The 15,324-nt window shown below is 39.4% G+C and overlaps 4 protein-coding genes across 4 annotated transcripts; 2 read left to right on the top strand and 2 right to left on the bottom strand.

The window, feature by feature from the left end:
* Positions 1-414: 414 nt before the first annotated feature.
* On the top strand, positions 415-4,122 carry BATDEDRAFT_33255 (uncharacterized protein; the record flags this gene model as incomplete). Its single annotated transcript, XM_006679023.1, has 11 exons — positions 415-468; positions 901-975; positions 1,043-1,121; positions 1,210-1,445; positions 1,528-1,646; positions 1,739-2,255; positions 2,322-2,609; positions 2,679-2,957; positions 3,051-3,542; positions 3,648-3,931; positions 4,011-4,122. 11 exons carry the CDS (start codon positions 415-417, stop codon positions 4,099-4,101), a joined length of 2,514 nt encoding a protein of 837 aa, XP_006679086.1. The 3' UTR covers positions 4,102-4,122.
* A 226-nt stretch (positions 4,123-4,348) lies between these two features.
* Positions 4,349-10,286, bottom strand: BATDEDRAFT_25113 (uncharacterized protein; the record flags this gene model as incomplete). The annotated part of the gene is made up of 13 exons (XM_006678959.1): positions 4,349-4,496; positions 4,572-7,233; positions 7,310-7,427; positions 7,580-7,723; positions 7,824-7,903; positions 8,013-8,145; positions 8,239-8,397; positions 8,495-8,521; positions 8,769-8,821; positions 8,901-9,001; positions 9,066-9,197; positions 9,724-9,784; positions 10,133-10,286. 13 exons carry the CDS (start codon positions 10,284-10,286, stop codon positions 4,349-4,351), a joined length of 3,972 nt encoding a protein of 1,323 aa, XP_006679022.1.
* Positions 10,287-10,879: 593 nt separating this feature from the next.
* BATDEDRAFT_3067 (uncharacterized protein) lies at positions 10,880-12,476 on the bottom strand (the record flags this gene model as incomplete). Its single annotated transcript, XM_006678756.1, has 6 exons — positions 10,880-11,041; positions 11,226-11,347; positions 11,485-11,784; positions 11,876-11,982; positions 12,161-12,303; positions 12,414-12,476. Coding segments are annotated over 6 exons (897 nt in total), but the record flags the coding sequence as incomplete, so codon positions are not given.
* Positions 12,477-14,640: 2,164 nt separating this feature from the next.
* Positions 14,641-15,162, top strand: BATDEDRAFT_25111 (uncharacterized protein; the record flags this gene model as incomplete). Its single annotated transcript, XM_006678958.1, has 2 exons — positions 14,641-14,860; positions 14,945-15,162. 2 exons carry the CDS (start codon positions 14,641-14,643, stop codon positions 15,160-15,162), a joined length of 438 nt encoding a protein of 145 aa, XP_006679021.1.
* Between the last annotated feature and the right edge of the window lie 162 nt (positions 15,163-15,324).

Genomic DNA, 15,324 nt, shown 5'->3' with positions numbered 1-15,324 from the left:
TATGCGATTGAATAATGAAGAGTTGTACAGAATCTAAACAATTTAAATAAAAGCGAGACTTTCAAGACATGATTTTAGTATTGACAGTTGAGTAAAAACTTGAATGTCAAGCCATGCGAGATCTTGAGACAATCCAAAGCGCAACACTCGCAAAATGCTTCAAGTTTCATTTTACGTGAATACGCCCTTGGAGTGATTTTTGAGATTTAAACAGCTGTGAGACAAGACGAATAGCAACTTACTCCAATTCCATTCTTATAGGACATTGAGGTGCTTGCTGGTTTGTCGAGAATCAGACAAAGACTTGCGACTTTGAGGAACTTACTAAGGCCTGAATACACCGTTCTATCCTCCGACATTGAACTTGTTACTATAACCCTTGCTACAGACCATTTCACTCCAGACTTTGTAGCCATGTCTCAGGAAGAATCATCTCTGTTCCGTTCAGAGAAGATGTCACTGACTCAGGTATTGCTTATAGCTACAACTTCATTGTCATTTTAGACTAGTTGTCACTAGCAGTTGAATGTGACATGAACTCAATCTAGAGTTGTCTCACCACTTGTTGGCTTGTGGATTCTTTTAGTCTTTTAAATTCCTTTTGTCTTGTACAGACCGTTAGGTCCGAGTGTTGAGTTCTTGTCACCCTCGCGACCATTCAACGTGTTTTATGATGTGGTCTCAAAGGTTGTCAGTCTTGATCTCTGCAATGCATTTGTAAACTTGATGCATTTTATCATTATAGTCTTGTTCTACTTGCAATATAAATCCTGGTTGGGCCTCCCTTGCATTGCACAGCATTGCATTTGTGATTTTGCCCTGGTTCAATCTACTCGACCGTTTATCACTCTTGTTTAGCAAGTTGGACTATCCCCTCTAACTTGTTTCTGTTGTCATTAGCTATACATTCCTCTGGAAATTGCTCCACAGACTGTTGCTGAACTTGGTGAAGTCGGCCAGCTTCAATTCAATGATGTAAGTCTTTTGATCTATTCTTGGCTTGGGCATGGCTTTGCACTAACCTCGATTGGTCTCGTATTAGTTGAATTCAAAAGTCAATGCTTTCCAACGTACTTTTGTCAATGAGATTAAGCGATTCAACGAAATGGAACGAAAAACTCGTATGTATTCCAATCATTGGTCTCGACCTCTGATTTCCCATTGTTGATTATAAAACATATAGCTTGATTTACTAATCGTATCATATAGGCTTTCTTTTTGCTCAAGCCGAAAAATCAGAAATCGTTGTTACACCTTCTGATCCACTTGCTCCCTACGCTCACTCGCGCTCTCAAGTTGAAATCGATCATCTCGAGGCTACACTCACTGAACTCGAGTCCAAAATCCTACAGATGAACACCTCTTATGAAACTCTAAATAAGCGCTATTTCGAGTTAAGCGAGCTTCGGCATGTGCTTCGTGAAACTGCAGTCTTTTTTCAAGAGGTAGATTGGCTACAGTTTTCAAATCATACCATGCTGTCAGATATTGTGTACAGTGACTTGTAGACTGACTCGTATGATTTAGGCAGAGAGTCGGACAGATATCATCACTGGCGCCAACTATCAAGAAGAAGCCAGTTTGCTTGCCAGTGCTGAGCGTGAATCAATTGATGTCAATGATCGCCATCGTGCCATCTCACTTGGGTATGAGGCTATTCATTGGCTTATTTATCGACTCCATTGTTGCATGTGTGTGTTTTTAATGCATTTGTTTTTGCCACTCCACTGATATTTAGATTTGTTGCTGGTGTGATTCCACGTTCCAAAATGACTACTTTTGAGCGTATTCTCTTCCGTGCACTTCGTGGAAACTTATTTTTAAACCATGCAGAGATCAATGAGCTTATTACGGATCCTGTTACTGACGAAGAGGTTCACAAGAATGTGTTTATCATTTTCGCTCATGGAAAAGAGTTGATTAACAAAATTCGAAAGATTTGCGAGAGTATGGGAGCCACAATTTATCCTGTCGACGAACACCCTGAAAAGCGACGTGAGAATGCGCTCGAGGTCATTTCTCGTATTGAAGATTTAAAGCATGTCCTTGACAACACCAAAGCCGCTCGCCACGCCGAACTAAGCCGTGTTGCTACCTCACTTGACCAATGGTCTGTTGTTGTAAAGAAGGAAATGTCGATCTACCATTCTATGAATATGTTCAACTACGATGTCAATCGTAAGGCTCTCATTGCCGAGGGATGGTGTCCTACCAATGCGCTTGGGGTTATACAGCATGCTCTTCGCGTTGTTACGGTATGTAATCTGCAATGCTACAATCTAGTCTTGGTGACTGATTTTCTGTTTGATGGATTCATTTAGGAGCGCACTGGGTCAACTATTCCTCCCATTATGAATGAAATTCAAACACAGCGAAAGCCTCCCACATTCCAAAAGACCAACAGGTTCACACAGGCATTCCAGGATATTGTGGATGCATATGGTGTTGCACAGTACGGAGAAGTCAATCCTGGTCTCTTTACATGTGTGACGTTTCCCTTTTTGTTTGCCGTCATGTTTGGTGATCTTGGCCATGGCATCTTGGTATCTGCCTTTGCAATCTGGATGTGTGCCGACGAAAAAACTCTTGCAAAGAAAAAGTGGGGCGAGGTAGAGTACACTGTTTGGATCGGGTTGCTTTTCTGCTTTTTTGAAACTGACTGGGTTGTATCATATTAGATTTGGGACATGTTCTTTGGAGGTCGTTATATCATTCTGCTCATGGGTCTTTTTTCAATCTTTACTGGCCTAGTCTACAATGATATTTTCTCACAGGGCATGACTCTCTTTACATCACGCTATCATTTCAACTATCAAAACTCTACTGGTCGATGGATTGGTGAATCTCATTCAACTTATGGTTTTGGCATCGATCCTGCATGGCACGGTGCTGAAAACTCTTTGGTTTTTTCCAACTCGTACAAGATGAAAATGGCCATCATTTTGGGTGTTATTCATGTACGTTACACTGCATTTAATGTTTCAAGACAAATCCTTTCAATTTTCAGAATCTCGAGTACTAACTTGAATCTTTGGCTTATGGAACTTTAGATGAGTTTCGGTATTAGTCTGCAGGTCTATAATCATATTCATTTCAAGCGTCAAATGAGCATCTACACAGAGTTTCTTCCACAAATTCTGTTCTTTTTGAGTATTTTTGGGTATCTTGTGTTTATGATTGTTTTCAAGTGGTTGACTCCTTATCCAAACACGTCCGAGGCTCCTGGTCTTCTCAACACTCTCATTTATATGTTCTTGTCTCCTGGTACAGTTGCTATGCCCTTGTTCTATGGACAGGGCGTCGTGCAAGTGGTTCTTCTTTTAATTGCATTTGTCACGGTACCTTGGATGCTGCTAGCAAAGCCGCTTTATTTGTACAGGGAAGCTCGATCCACTGTTGGTTCGGGTTATAACGAGCCCCACTCTGACACCGACTTTGTTCAAATAGACGCCGATGCTAACCACGGTGCTGGCGATTCATCTGGCACTGCTGTTGTGCACAGTCCGGAAGAAGACGAGCAGGACGATCATGGACACGGTGGTGTAAGTTGAATCTGTAAAATGTTTATCTTTAAAAGACATTGCATGAATCCTTGCCATTTGACTTGATCTCTGATGCATCTTTTTTATTGCAACTGGATTATACAGCGCTTTGATTTCTCTGATGTCATGATTCACCAGATCATTCATACAATCGAATTTACACTCAGTGGTATTTCCAACACTGCCTCATACCTTCGTCTCTGGGCTTTGTCGCTTGCTCACGCCCAGCTGTCAGCAGTGCTGTGGTCCATGGTTTTTGTGCCTACTCTTAACATGGCCAATCCCATTATGATTGTCATTGGGTTTGCATTTTGGTTCATGCTGACCGTGTTTATCTTGCTTCTTATGGAAGGCATGTCTGCATTTTTGCACGCACTTCGTCTGCACTGGTATGTTTTGTATATGATTTAGAGCATTGAATTGTGAATTCACAACCGGATGAAAACTAATGCTTTGTTGGATAACTAGGGTCGAATTCCAAAACAAATTTTACGCTGGATCGGGCTATCAATTTGTTCCCTTTTCCTTTGCGTTGCTTCTTGCCGAAGTTGTTGAATAAACGCTTCATCGTTTGATTCTCTTTATGTCGAGTTTTTAGCTTTTTTTCATTGTGTTGGTTCATCACATCAAGATGGATCATGCACAGTATATTACTGTTTATTTAAAATGTTCAAAGTAGGTTGAGATGGAATCAGTTCATAATCCGGCATTCAATGCTGTAACATTGCACACGCTTGAAAAGTTACAATCAGAAAGCGGTTGAGTGGAGAATCCAATCGAGTTATTCAAGAATAGCAGGGTTAGGTTTATGCTGCAACACTCCATGGTAGTTCGGTTTCCTTGAGAGGTGTGCTGGCCTGACGAACAAACACATCATTACAGGCAATACGAATACGTTCAGAAGTGGCTGGAGAATCCAAACGGTAGTGCTCAGCAGATGCCCCGTTTTCAATTCTATTTTACACATTTCAATGAAACATAACAATGAGTTAGACATTCAACACCACCATTTCAAACCTTGCACTCTACCTAGCAGCCTGAATTGCTTCACGTAGAGCAAAAAACACAGACGCTCCAAGAAACAATGGCGGTTCGCCAACCGCTTTTGAAGAGTGGATAGCGCGCTCATTACGAACACCGTCCATAACTGTCACACGGAAATCAGCAGGTATATCTTTGAATCCAGGGATCTTATACATGCCAGGCCCACGAGTGATATGAAATCCAGTCGTAGCAGAAACCAGCGGCTCTTCAATCGTACACCATCCTAGTCCCTGTGTAAAGGCTCCCTCAATTTGCCCAATATCAATTGCGGGATTGATAGGACATCCAATATCCATATTGATATCACTACGAAGAACAACGTGGTCACCTGTAAGAGTGTCTATCTCGACTTCAGTCACGGCTGCGCCGTATGTAAAATAATTGAACATGCGGCCCGTGTTGGCTTCCCAAGAATGATTGAGATCAGGTGTAGCAAAGAAACCATTGGCAGAAAGATTGATTTGCTCCAGGTATGCTTTTTTGATAAGTTCGTGCCATTTAGCCTCGGGATATTTCTCCCTGATAGGCTTCAATCGCTCCAAAATCTCATTGCAGGCATTCAAGACCGCCATGCCATTGATATCAGACGACACAGAGGCAGCGGTTGCACTAGTGTTGGGGACTTGGTCTGTGCGAGTTTCCGAGATATAACAATCATTCATATCAATCCCAAACGCCTGTGCTGCTATCTGAGTGATTTTAGTATGAAGACCCTGACCCATTTCCGTACCGCCGTGGGAGAGGCGGACAGAGCCATCCGTGTACACATGAACAAGTGCACCAGCTTGATTTAGCCAGCGAGCAGTATACGCCAAACCAAACTTGGTGGGCATGATTGTAATACCACGCTTACGATATTTGTTGTTTCGATTGAATTCTTTGACAGCTGCCAATCGGTTCTCGTAATCCGATGAAGCCAATACTTCCGAAAACGATCGGTCCAAATACACCTTTTCCAGTGGCATGTTAAAGTGGGTGATCTGTCCATCCTTGTACAGGTTAAGACGACGTATTTCTTCAACAGGTTTGGATAAATAGTTTGCAACATGGGTAATGTATTGCTCAGCAACCATCATTCCCTGAGGACCACCGAATCCTCGGAATGCAGTGTTGGATGGCAGATTCGTTTTGCAAATTCGACCAAACAAATTCATGTTGGGAATATAGTAAGCATTGTCAGAGTGGGTTATGCATCGTTCAATGATAGAAAGTGAAAGATCCATCGAATGGCCACCATTACAAAACACATCCAGCTCGGCAGAAATCAGTTTGCCTTGATCAGTAAATCCAACATCATAGTTGGCCAAAAACGGATGGCGAGTACCAGAAGTACTCATATCTTCTTCACGAGTCAAAACACATCTGACCGGAAGACGATGTTTACGAGCAGCAATAGCTAAAGCACAAGAAATGTAAGCTGGTCGTGTTTCTTTCCCTCCAAATCCACCACCAAGACGCTTTACACGACAAACAACGCGGTGGGATGGAATACCAAGAACACAACTAACTAAATGCTGAGTCTCGGTGGGATTTTGAGTGCTAGAGTATACTTCATACTCGTCCTCGTGTGGGACTACAATGGAGCAGTGAGTTTCCAAATAGAAATGCTCTTGAGCAGAGATACGAACAGTTCCCTTGACATGGTGCACAGCATCACTCAAAGGAGCACCAACACGAGCACGCTTAGGATCAAATTCACCAGTTTTAATACGACGCTCAGACTCAAAAAACGAGTTGGCTGCAATGGCACTTTCCATGGTAATAATAGGCTTCAAAGTCTCGTATTGAATTTTGACCAGTTTAGAAGCAGCACGAGCCTGTCGGTCAGTCTTGGCAATTATCATGCCAATCATTTGACCATAATAAACTATATTTTTGGAAGCAAATAATTCCTCATCTTTAAAAACTGGACCAGTAATGTTTAGATTTGGACGGTCTGGAGCCGTGTTGCCATTGTCTATATCTTTGTAGGTGATAAAATCAATCACACCATCATAGGCAAGTGCAGCAGATGCATCAATCGAAAGAATACGGCCGTGCGCAATAGTACTTCCAACAGCAACAGCATGAAGTTCATCTTTCTGAAGTGGAATGTCGTCCAAGTATGTAGCTTGTCCAGTTACTTGTTTGAGAGCCGAGGTGTGCATTTTTGATTTTCCTACAGGATCTGATCCGGTGCTTTCAGTAAACACTTGAGCACCAGATGAAAGTGGTCGCTCAATAGGCTTCAAAACAGATATTTCCCTGGATGCCAACAGCAGCGATTGATCCGTCTCCGATAATTCATGGCAAACGTGCAAAACAAACTTTGCCATAAAGCTTTGAGCAAGAGATTTGCGGTATTCAACCTGTCCACCAGGCGCAGTTGCACTCATAGGCATATCATCCAATAGCAAAAGTGACATTTGGTCAACAAGTGATCGTGTCCATATTTTTCCACGAATGAATTCAAGAGTTTTTGGCGCAGTGAGAGTGGTTGGGCCCATACCACCATAAGCAAAGCATCCGTCTTGAACAACATAGCTTCCACTTGAAGTTTTTTCTAAAGTTACAGATAAGGCTGCATTGACAATTGCAATGTCGTCATCGCGACGTTTAGCTTGCTTATACGAAACAATGTATTCAAGTGGAGTAGTGTAAGGAGCAACTGGTATTGATACAAGGTATGGTTAGAAGGCTTACATCTATATCGTGGTACTGAAAAATCCTTTATAAATACTTACAAATGGAAATTACTGCTTCGCTCGGTAGTAGAGCAGTTTTGCGATATCCTAAAAAGAACTCTCGCATGGGAATCTGGCGATTTCCATTGGCTTTTGAGCTAACCGTCAATACTGCATTCTATACAAATAAATCATATTCATGACAAGCATCATATATGTGGTTAGTACTGTCAAGAGAAATCATCAAAGTCACAGTCTATAAAACTGGATAAAGCATCATGAATTTAATACTTAAATCTCAGGCATGCATCAAACACATTATGCGCTTACCATGGCGACCCAAACAGGATTCAAATCAGAGATAGGACTAGCTGTGCAAATATTTCCACCGATAGATGACACATTTCTCACTTGACGGCCAGCAAAGTATTTGATATTGTCAAGAAGAGCTTGAAATCCACGCACCTTGCTTGACTAGTATTGTAGTAACAACATAAATGATCATCCCAGAATAAACTGTCAGATATTATCGAATTTAAGCTGGCTCATTTTTAACCAATTAAAAATATTTCACCTCAAGAGTAGAGACAAAGGACAAAAGTTGCTGCTGTATGCTTGAAATTGTTGTCGCAGCTCCGAAATGAATGCCCGATTCTTGATATTGAAATATCGATTTGAATGTTAATAGCAACGCTCAAAGCATCCATAAAATGGCTAAACAAAGTGTACTCGATTAAATTTAAAATACACTGTAAAAAACTACCTGTGACAATGGTTTTCTTGAGGTCATACATATCGGCCATGTTCACAATCGTATCATATTGCTGGTTTTTGAAACGAATTTCAATACCAACTTCAGTATTTCCATGAATAAGCTTAGATTTTGGAAATTTCTCCTGAAATCGCAGCACAAAAACAGTAGTGTTAAATTGAGTACACTATGATGCATGGTTGGTCCAGAATCAGTCTAAAATTCAGTGTATACGTACAAGAATTTCGAGAAGTTCAGGGACAGTTGATGGATGAAACCATTGAGTAGTTCCATTTGAAAACATGTATGTTTTTGGAATTGAATTTGTAGTGTACATATCAAGAAGCTTTTCTGGAAATGGAATGTCTTGAGTTTCAACTTCTTTTTTCTTTTTTAGCTAGATAAACATGCAGTTCCCTTGTTAATCACAATAGCAATAAACTAGTGCGTATCAAAACAATTGATTCGCAATAAAATATTCAAGATAAACGTACTTTTCCAATTTCCTCAATATCCATGCTCTAAACACCATAATTGCATAAACATTAAACATTTTAAAACAGTAATAATCAAATGTTAGATCACAGTCTTGAATGCACTGAATTTCAATGATCATCAAACAATATCGCAAAATATACTTGCATCACAGACACTTTTATCAATGCCACAACTTTCACGACAAGTAAGCGCAAGCTAAATTTACAAGTACCGAAATTTGAAGCCAAGTCAGTAAAACTAAGTTTTGAAAATCAAAATCAGCAAACTTACCTTTTTAGCACCATCGAGAATTGGTCGGTATCCGGTACATCGACAGAGGTTTCCTAATAACAGTGAACATTAGCACGATTATCTAGATTGTTGCAAATTATAGCATGTGTTTCAATCAGCCATCATGAATACCATCAAATGCTTCTTCGATATCATGATCTGTTGCATTGGGATTGTTTTTAAGTTCTGTGTAAAGAGACATGACAATGCCGGGAGTACAGAAACCACATTGGCTAATAAAAGTGACAAGTTTAGTTGATTTTAACAGAATGTGTAGTGTTTTAAAAATACGCTTACCTTCCATGTTCGTGTGCGATTGCAGCTTGAGCAGGATGTAAATTATCAGTAGTGCCAAGACCTTCAATTGTCACAACATGCCTGTTGTTTACCGCACAAGCAGGAGTGAGGCAAGCATTCAAAGATTCGTGTCTAAATATTATATAATTGATGTCAGATGGAATATAACAGTTGTTTTACAGTGGTGTTCACGTAAACTACAACATTCGAGTTCAAAACATCATACACAGCATTCACATTTCAATTTCAGTGCAGTCCACATGTGTTCAATCTCCAACTCTTTCAAATATTGGATGACTGACATGTATCATTGCATTCCTAGAATGTTTTTGAACTAGAACGCGAGTGTATGAAATTTTAGAATACAAGAGTTTGTAGACTTGACAATCATTGAATTCAGATATTGGATTACAATGAGTGAATCTGGTGATGATACAATGCCGAATGTAAAGGGACAAAATTAAAAAGATGGCAAGCTCAAACTGCAGTTTGTTTGCATCATGTGATGGAGGTTGTGCTTGGAGCAAGAATTAAAGTCTTGAAAAAGCAATTTTTAATAGGAAAGCACAATACATTTAAACGTCCATTTCCAGGTAACAACAAGATGGAATACATTTCATGAGGATGACAATAATAGAGTCGATCTGTCAAGACTTACTTGACAGATTTAGTTGGTTGATCGTAACGAGATACTAAAACAGTACAAGAACCACAGCCTCCTAGTTAGGGTTAAAAGTACAGTTTATCCGTTAATATTTTAAATCCAAACGAGTGCGTTAGTAAAGCCATCAGCAGTGTAAGAATAAACAGCAATATGCTTTTGTGGACCCGACTTGAATGTCTCGACGTATTCAAGTTGGATTTAGACAAACTATTACACTGTTATGCAAGGGTACACACAACAGTGTTTAAGCCAATTGACATTTGAAAAGCATTCAATTCAATAGGACAAGTCAATGTACTGATGAAAGTCAACACACTGACATGTCAGTGCGTTCAAGTGTAGTTTTACATGAACTGCTCTTGAGCCAGTCATGCTTGATCAAAAGAATATCAACAGCACAAACCTTCAGCACATCCAAGCTTTGTTCCAGTCAAGCCATGACGACGCAAGAATTCAATCAAGGATTCGTGAGGGTCTGGATTCGGATCGCAAATGAGCTTCTTGTTGACGTAAACGCTGAGCTCTTGTGTTGGTTTAATATCAAGAATGGATGCCATTTCAATAAGTGCGTTGGATCAAAAGGGAGAGTTGGAAAGTGTATAAAGATGGTCGTGATAGTAACTTGATCAATGGCAGGGCTGTCTGTCAAGTTAAATAGATTCACTTATTACAAGTTGGCTTTATTGCTATTCCAATGTATTTCTAAAATCAACCAACTTCATTAGTTAAATTTATGCTTAGATTTATTTCAAACCCAATCGCATCAATTACGACATGACTGAGAATAGATCTACACTTTCACGGCCTCAGTCATGCGTCTAATCGACTAGCCGAGATTCTTAAACGAGGGCTGCGCATCCAACATGATGATCAGGAAAAATAACAATGTGCATGGTAAAAATACTGTGCACATGCGATATGCCCATAACTCCCAGAACCGTCGACGAAATAGGCACATACATATCGATATGAATTTGTAGGTTCGTTTTGCAATGCATCCACGCGATGTGCCGGCACGTCGCATAATCCTAGAAACTTTGAATTTGGGAAGAACCACTTGTTCATCTAGTGATGAGTATGATTGCGTCCGAGAGATGGTGCATAGGGCTTGTAAGCACGTCCAGATTATGGCAATAAACCCAAGTGCAATGTACCAAATATATATATACTTTTGTGGAGGGAGACTACAAATGTGTAGAGCAAGGCTGGGTGTGTCATGGTGATACGGAGGTGCGCCGGCTGATCGAAGTGACAAAACACCAAAACTAGGATATGGATTCCCTTGTAAAAATGAAAATGTTCCAATAGAGTGCTTCAAGATGCAAGGTTACAATAGATACAACAAAATACGAATGCCATTCACAAGTTAGTAAGCAAATAGTTTACTGTTTAAATTGATATTATATTTTACCTCGACCGATGTCACATTTTGATAGATATGGGTATAAACACCTATTTTTATCATTGAAATCACCAATCATCATTATATCAGTAACAAAAGCTTCACATATTTTTGCAAGGCAAATCAACACACAATCATCATGGTCATCGCCAGAGAGAATCAGCTCGGGTTTAAATTTAGAGAGAATCTCCCGTGTTAGTTTTGGCTGAACCAGATCTATTACAGAATCAGCATCATTATGGCAAAACTACTGTTAGTAACTCGAAATAAATGCATAACCATCAACAGCTGATAGTCTACGCTAAGCTGCTTGACAGTGGCATCCCAATAATGGTAAATAATAGAATACATACTTTGAAATTGGAAACCATACATATTACGTATTGGTGGTGTAGTTCTACGTGGACCACAATCTGCATTTGCAGGTCGATACAGCGGCACATGAGTGACAAGGATGTTTCGCATGTTACGATTGGTGCTGGACAACATCTCAAACTCTTCCATAAATTTAACCGCCTCTAATTTCGCCGGAGTGTCTCGTTTACTTGATAGTGATACTGTGTCTAAACAAATGATTTGGTGGTTTGCAATTGTAATAACCGAGTTTATGGTTCCAAATGATGACTTGAACCGCTGATATGCGTAGTTTACAACTGTAATAAATGCAGAATTTAAAATATGCAACTAGTTGAGCACATGATAGATATCAAGAGTTGGGGTTAAGATGGCAAACTATTGATTTACCCGTGTCTCCAAAACCAATATCATGGTTTCCCGGAACTCCCATTGTGGTAAGTTTTGAATCTAGCTTGGCAAAAATAAGTTGTAGTCTATTAAGTTCTCGCTTATACCTATGGTTAAAAAATCAATTTCAAGTTAGGAAATATGTAGAATATTAGAAAACTGATACACATGGCTGGATTGTTAAAACAGCTAGTTTACGACTGAAAATGAATCCATTCAATATACAGTCGTGTTTGATACCAACTATAAACAATCCATGAACACTCATAGGAATGTGTTTCCTACCGATCATCTTTCCACTCTCTTCCGCCATCCGTCATGTCTCCTGGAAATATAACATGATGAGGGCGTAACACTTGCTGAATTAATCGATAGTTGCGTTTCATGTAGTTATCTGAAATGATTTCCGTCAAATATAGCATCAGTCCCTAAAGTATATGTAAATAAACTCCATGTTAACATTTCGAACAACAGACTCATCTGATATCCTTTCCTCCAATATACAGTATAGTTGTAGTCGAGTGAAATAGATAATTACCGGCTGTTGATCATATGTGTATGCATCTATAATCTGAGGATCGGCGATAACAGCAATATGAACCTCTGCAGTTTCTCGTAAAGCTTCTGTTCCATAGTGTTTGTATGACAACGGATTATTATACTGTAGTGATCGTTTTTACAAAGTTGGATATAAATTATGTAAGCACAACCAATATAAAGAGCTTGTTAGTTTACCCAGATGATTTGCTTGCATAATATATGTTTAACATGATGAGAACAGCAGAGTATCATATGGTCCTATTTATATGCAGGGTGATTGCAGACAGACACAACCGTGTAATCACGTAAAATAAAACACTAAATGAATGTGTCAAAATACAAATAAACCAGTTTTATGATACTTGACACTCCATTTACTAAAGTGTCGTGTTTGGACTCGTTAAAGCTGACTGGCCTTTGTGCTCATTCATGTATAAAAACTCAACACATGATCACATTTCAGTTCCAGCCAATCTCCGACTTTTCCAAAATGAATATCCAGATATGGAAACAACAGTTGTATTCCCAAGACATGTTGAACTAGAGCGCGAATGAGATTTTAGGATACAAGAGCTTGATTGACAGAATCAAGACAAACAATATGTATATTTCAATGAATGAATCTGGGTTTAAACTTGGTGATCGTACAGTGTATGATTGTATCAAGTGGAGAAAGGACATTCAAAAAAGTCATTACAGCTTAAAACTATTGTGTACATCATATGATGAACGCTGTGTTTTGAAGAATTGAGAGTTGTAGTTGAGTAGGAAAGCACAACGACTATTTGTTTTAGAATAGGCCATGACCAACTAGTCACTGCAAGATGGATACAAGTATTACATTTATAAAATGAATGGATGTGGCTGTCTTGACAGCCATGCACTATTGACAAATTGGAGATTTTTGACTTACATCGACTAGTCTAGGCCAGTAGCATGAATAGATGTAGACTCGAATAGAAATAAGTTCACACATCAAGACGTTGACAAGCATGATAATGGCTAATTGATGTTGACTGATGCACTGTCGAACCACTCGAATGAAACGAAGGTATATGGAACGAATAAAGGCAGTAGCAGCCCACATTATTGAGTCAATGTGATTTTTTAGTTGAAAAGAAATGAGCCGACTAGTTGTGAATGTGATTGGTATAATATGATGTAGAAGAGTATAGTTTGACCTTTCAGATTCCAAAAGGTCAAACTTGCGATAACTGCTGATTTGATGAAACTCGAATTGAATTTTGTGATGGTGGCGAACCACATCCACACAATTTGACAAATAGTCGCACAATCGAGTGAATCCATTTTTTTACTTTTACAAAATCAATCTTTTTATTCTTATGAGATTCTTATTAAAAGAGATTCTTGTTGAATGGGATTTCTAAGAATCTCTCAAGAGATTCTTATTAAATGGGATTCCCAAGATTCTTGTTATTACCAAATATCAACTCTTAGATCTTCATTATTAAATTCAATCTTTACTATTCAAATGGCTGAAATTAACTCTTGGATTAGCTTGATAAATATTCATTCAATACAAAGACAAGTCTGATCAACCAAGTTGATGTTGTGGCACAGTAACTGCGCCATATGTTCAACCAATAGTGTGATAAAATCACGTGATAATATCTCTGTGGAATGATATTAATACCAAATGGAACAAATTGATTTGCAAACATAAAGAAAATCAAATCAAATCTTTACAAACTACAGCAATAATCGAAATGTGTAAAAGCAAGTGTAAACCCCACAACTTAAAATTCATTTTTTTCTTCCAATCACTCAACAACTGGCAACCCATTTCCATATCCAGGTCTGTCATGATCACTGCCGTCGCTATTTGCTTCGATCCTACCAGAATTAAACAATTCATTATGTCCTGTCTGTACCATTGTATTTGTCTACCAATCTTGTCAGTTCATGAGTAGTTGTCCAGTGTACCTGGTTGCAAGAATCAATCGGATATTTTTTCTTGACTTGTTGATGATACAGCTTTGGATAGTCTAGTGCTTTGATGTCATCACCAGCAATATGAGTGTATGCAGTGAACAATTTAATCTCTGGAAACTAACTCTGAATCAATCAATGTCCAGCCATGCATTTGAAGACTAATAAATGCTCCAAATCTAGACCATGTTCACGCTCTTCCACCACTTTAAATCTACAATGTTGTTCTAACCTGTCTTGTTATTTCTGTCCAAATTCTAAATGCTCAACAGATCATGAACGCAGAAAAGCTTGCGAAACTTCAGGCCCAAGTCCGCATTGGTGGAAAAGGTACTCCCAGGAGAAAGGTCAAGAAGATTGTCAAATCCTCTGGCACTGATGACAAAAAACTTCAAGCTGCTCTCAAGAAACTCAACGTTCAGCCTGTCACTGGAATTGAGGAAGTCAACATGTTCAGTGGTGAATCTTCTGTCTTGCACTTCTCTGCCCCCAAAGGTATATCTGCTTGCATGATCGAACTCAACTCTCCTGATTTCAATCATGTATCTTTATTCTAACTATTAAACTTGCACCACCTAGTTCAAGCCTCTGTTGCCTGCAACACCTTTGTGATCAACGGTGTCGCCGAAACCAAAGACATTACTGATTTGATCCCTGGAATCCTGAACCAACTTGGCCCAGAGTCTCTCAACAGTCTTCGCAAGTTTGCTGAAAACTTCTCTGCCCAAGCTGCCGCTGCCAAGGGTGAAGATGATGATGAGGTTCCCGACCTCGTTGAGAGCGAGAACTTTGAATAAGCAATCGCTTTTCCAATTAAACACAATATGTTTCTTAGCGCTTTATGACTTTATAGATGGATATTATAAATACTGCCAAGATTGAGTTGGCGCGTCGGGTGGATGAGTGAATCTACAAGATGAAGAGTGTGTGGTTGGCCTATTCCATTGGCCTCTATAATA

The sequence above is a fragment of the Batrachochytrium dendrobatidis genome (genome assembly GCF_000203795.2).
Source record: "Batrachochytrium dendrobatidis JAM81 unplaced genomic scaffold BATDEscaffold_6, whole genome shotgun sequence".
Classification (NCBI taxonomy): Eukaryota; Fungi; Chytridiomycota; class Chytridiomycetes; order Rhizophydiales; genus Batrachochytrium; species Batrachochytrium dendrobatidis.
Note: the sequence above shows the minus strand (reverse complement) of the source record. Positions and strands in the feature narration are given on the sequence as shown.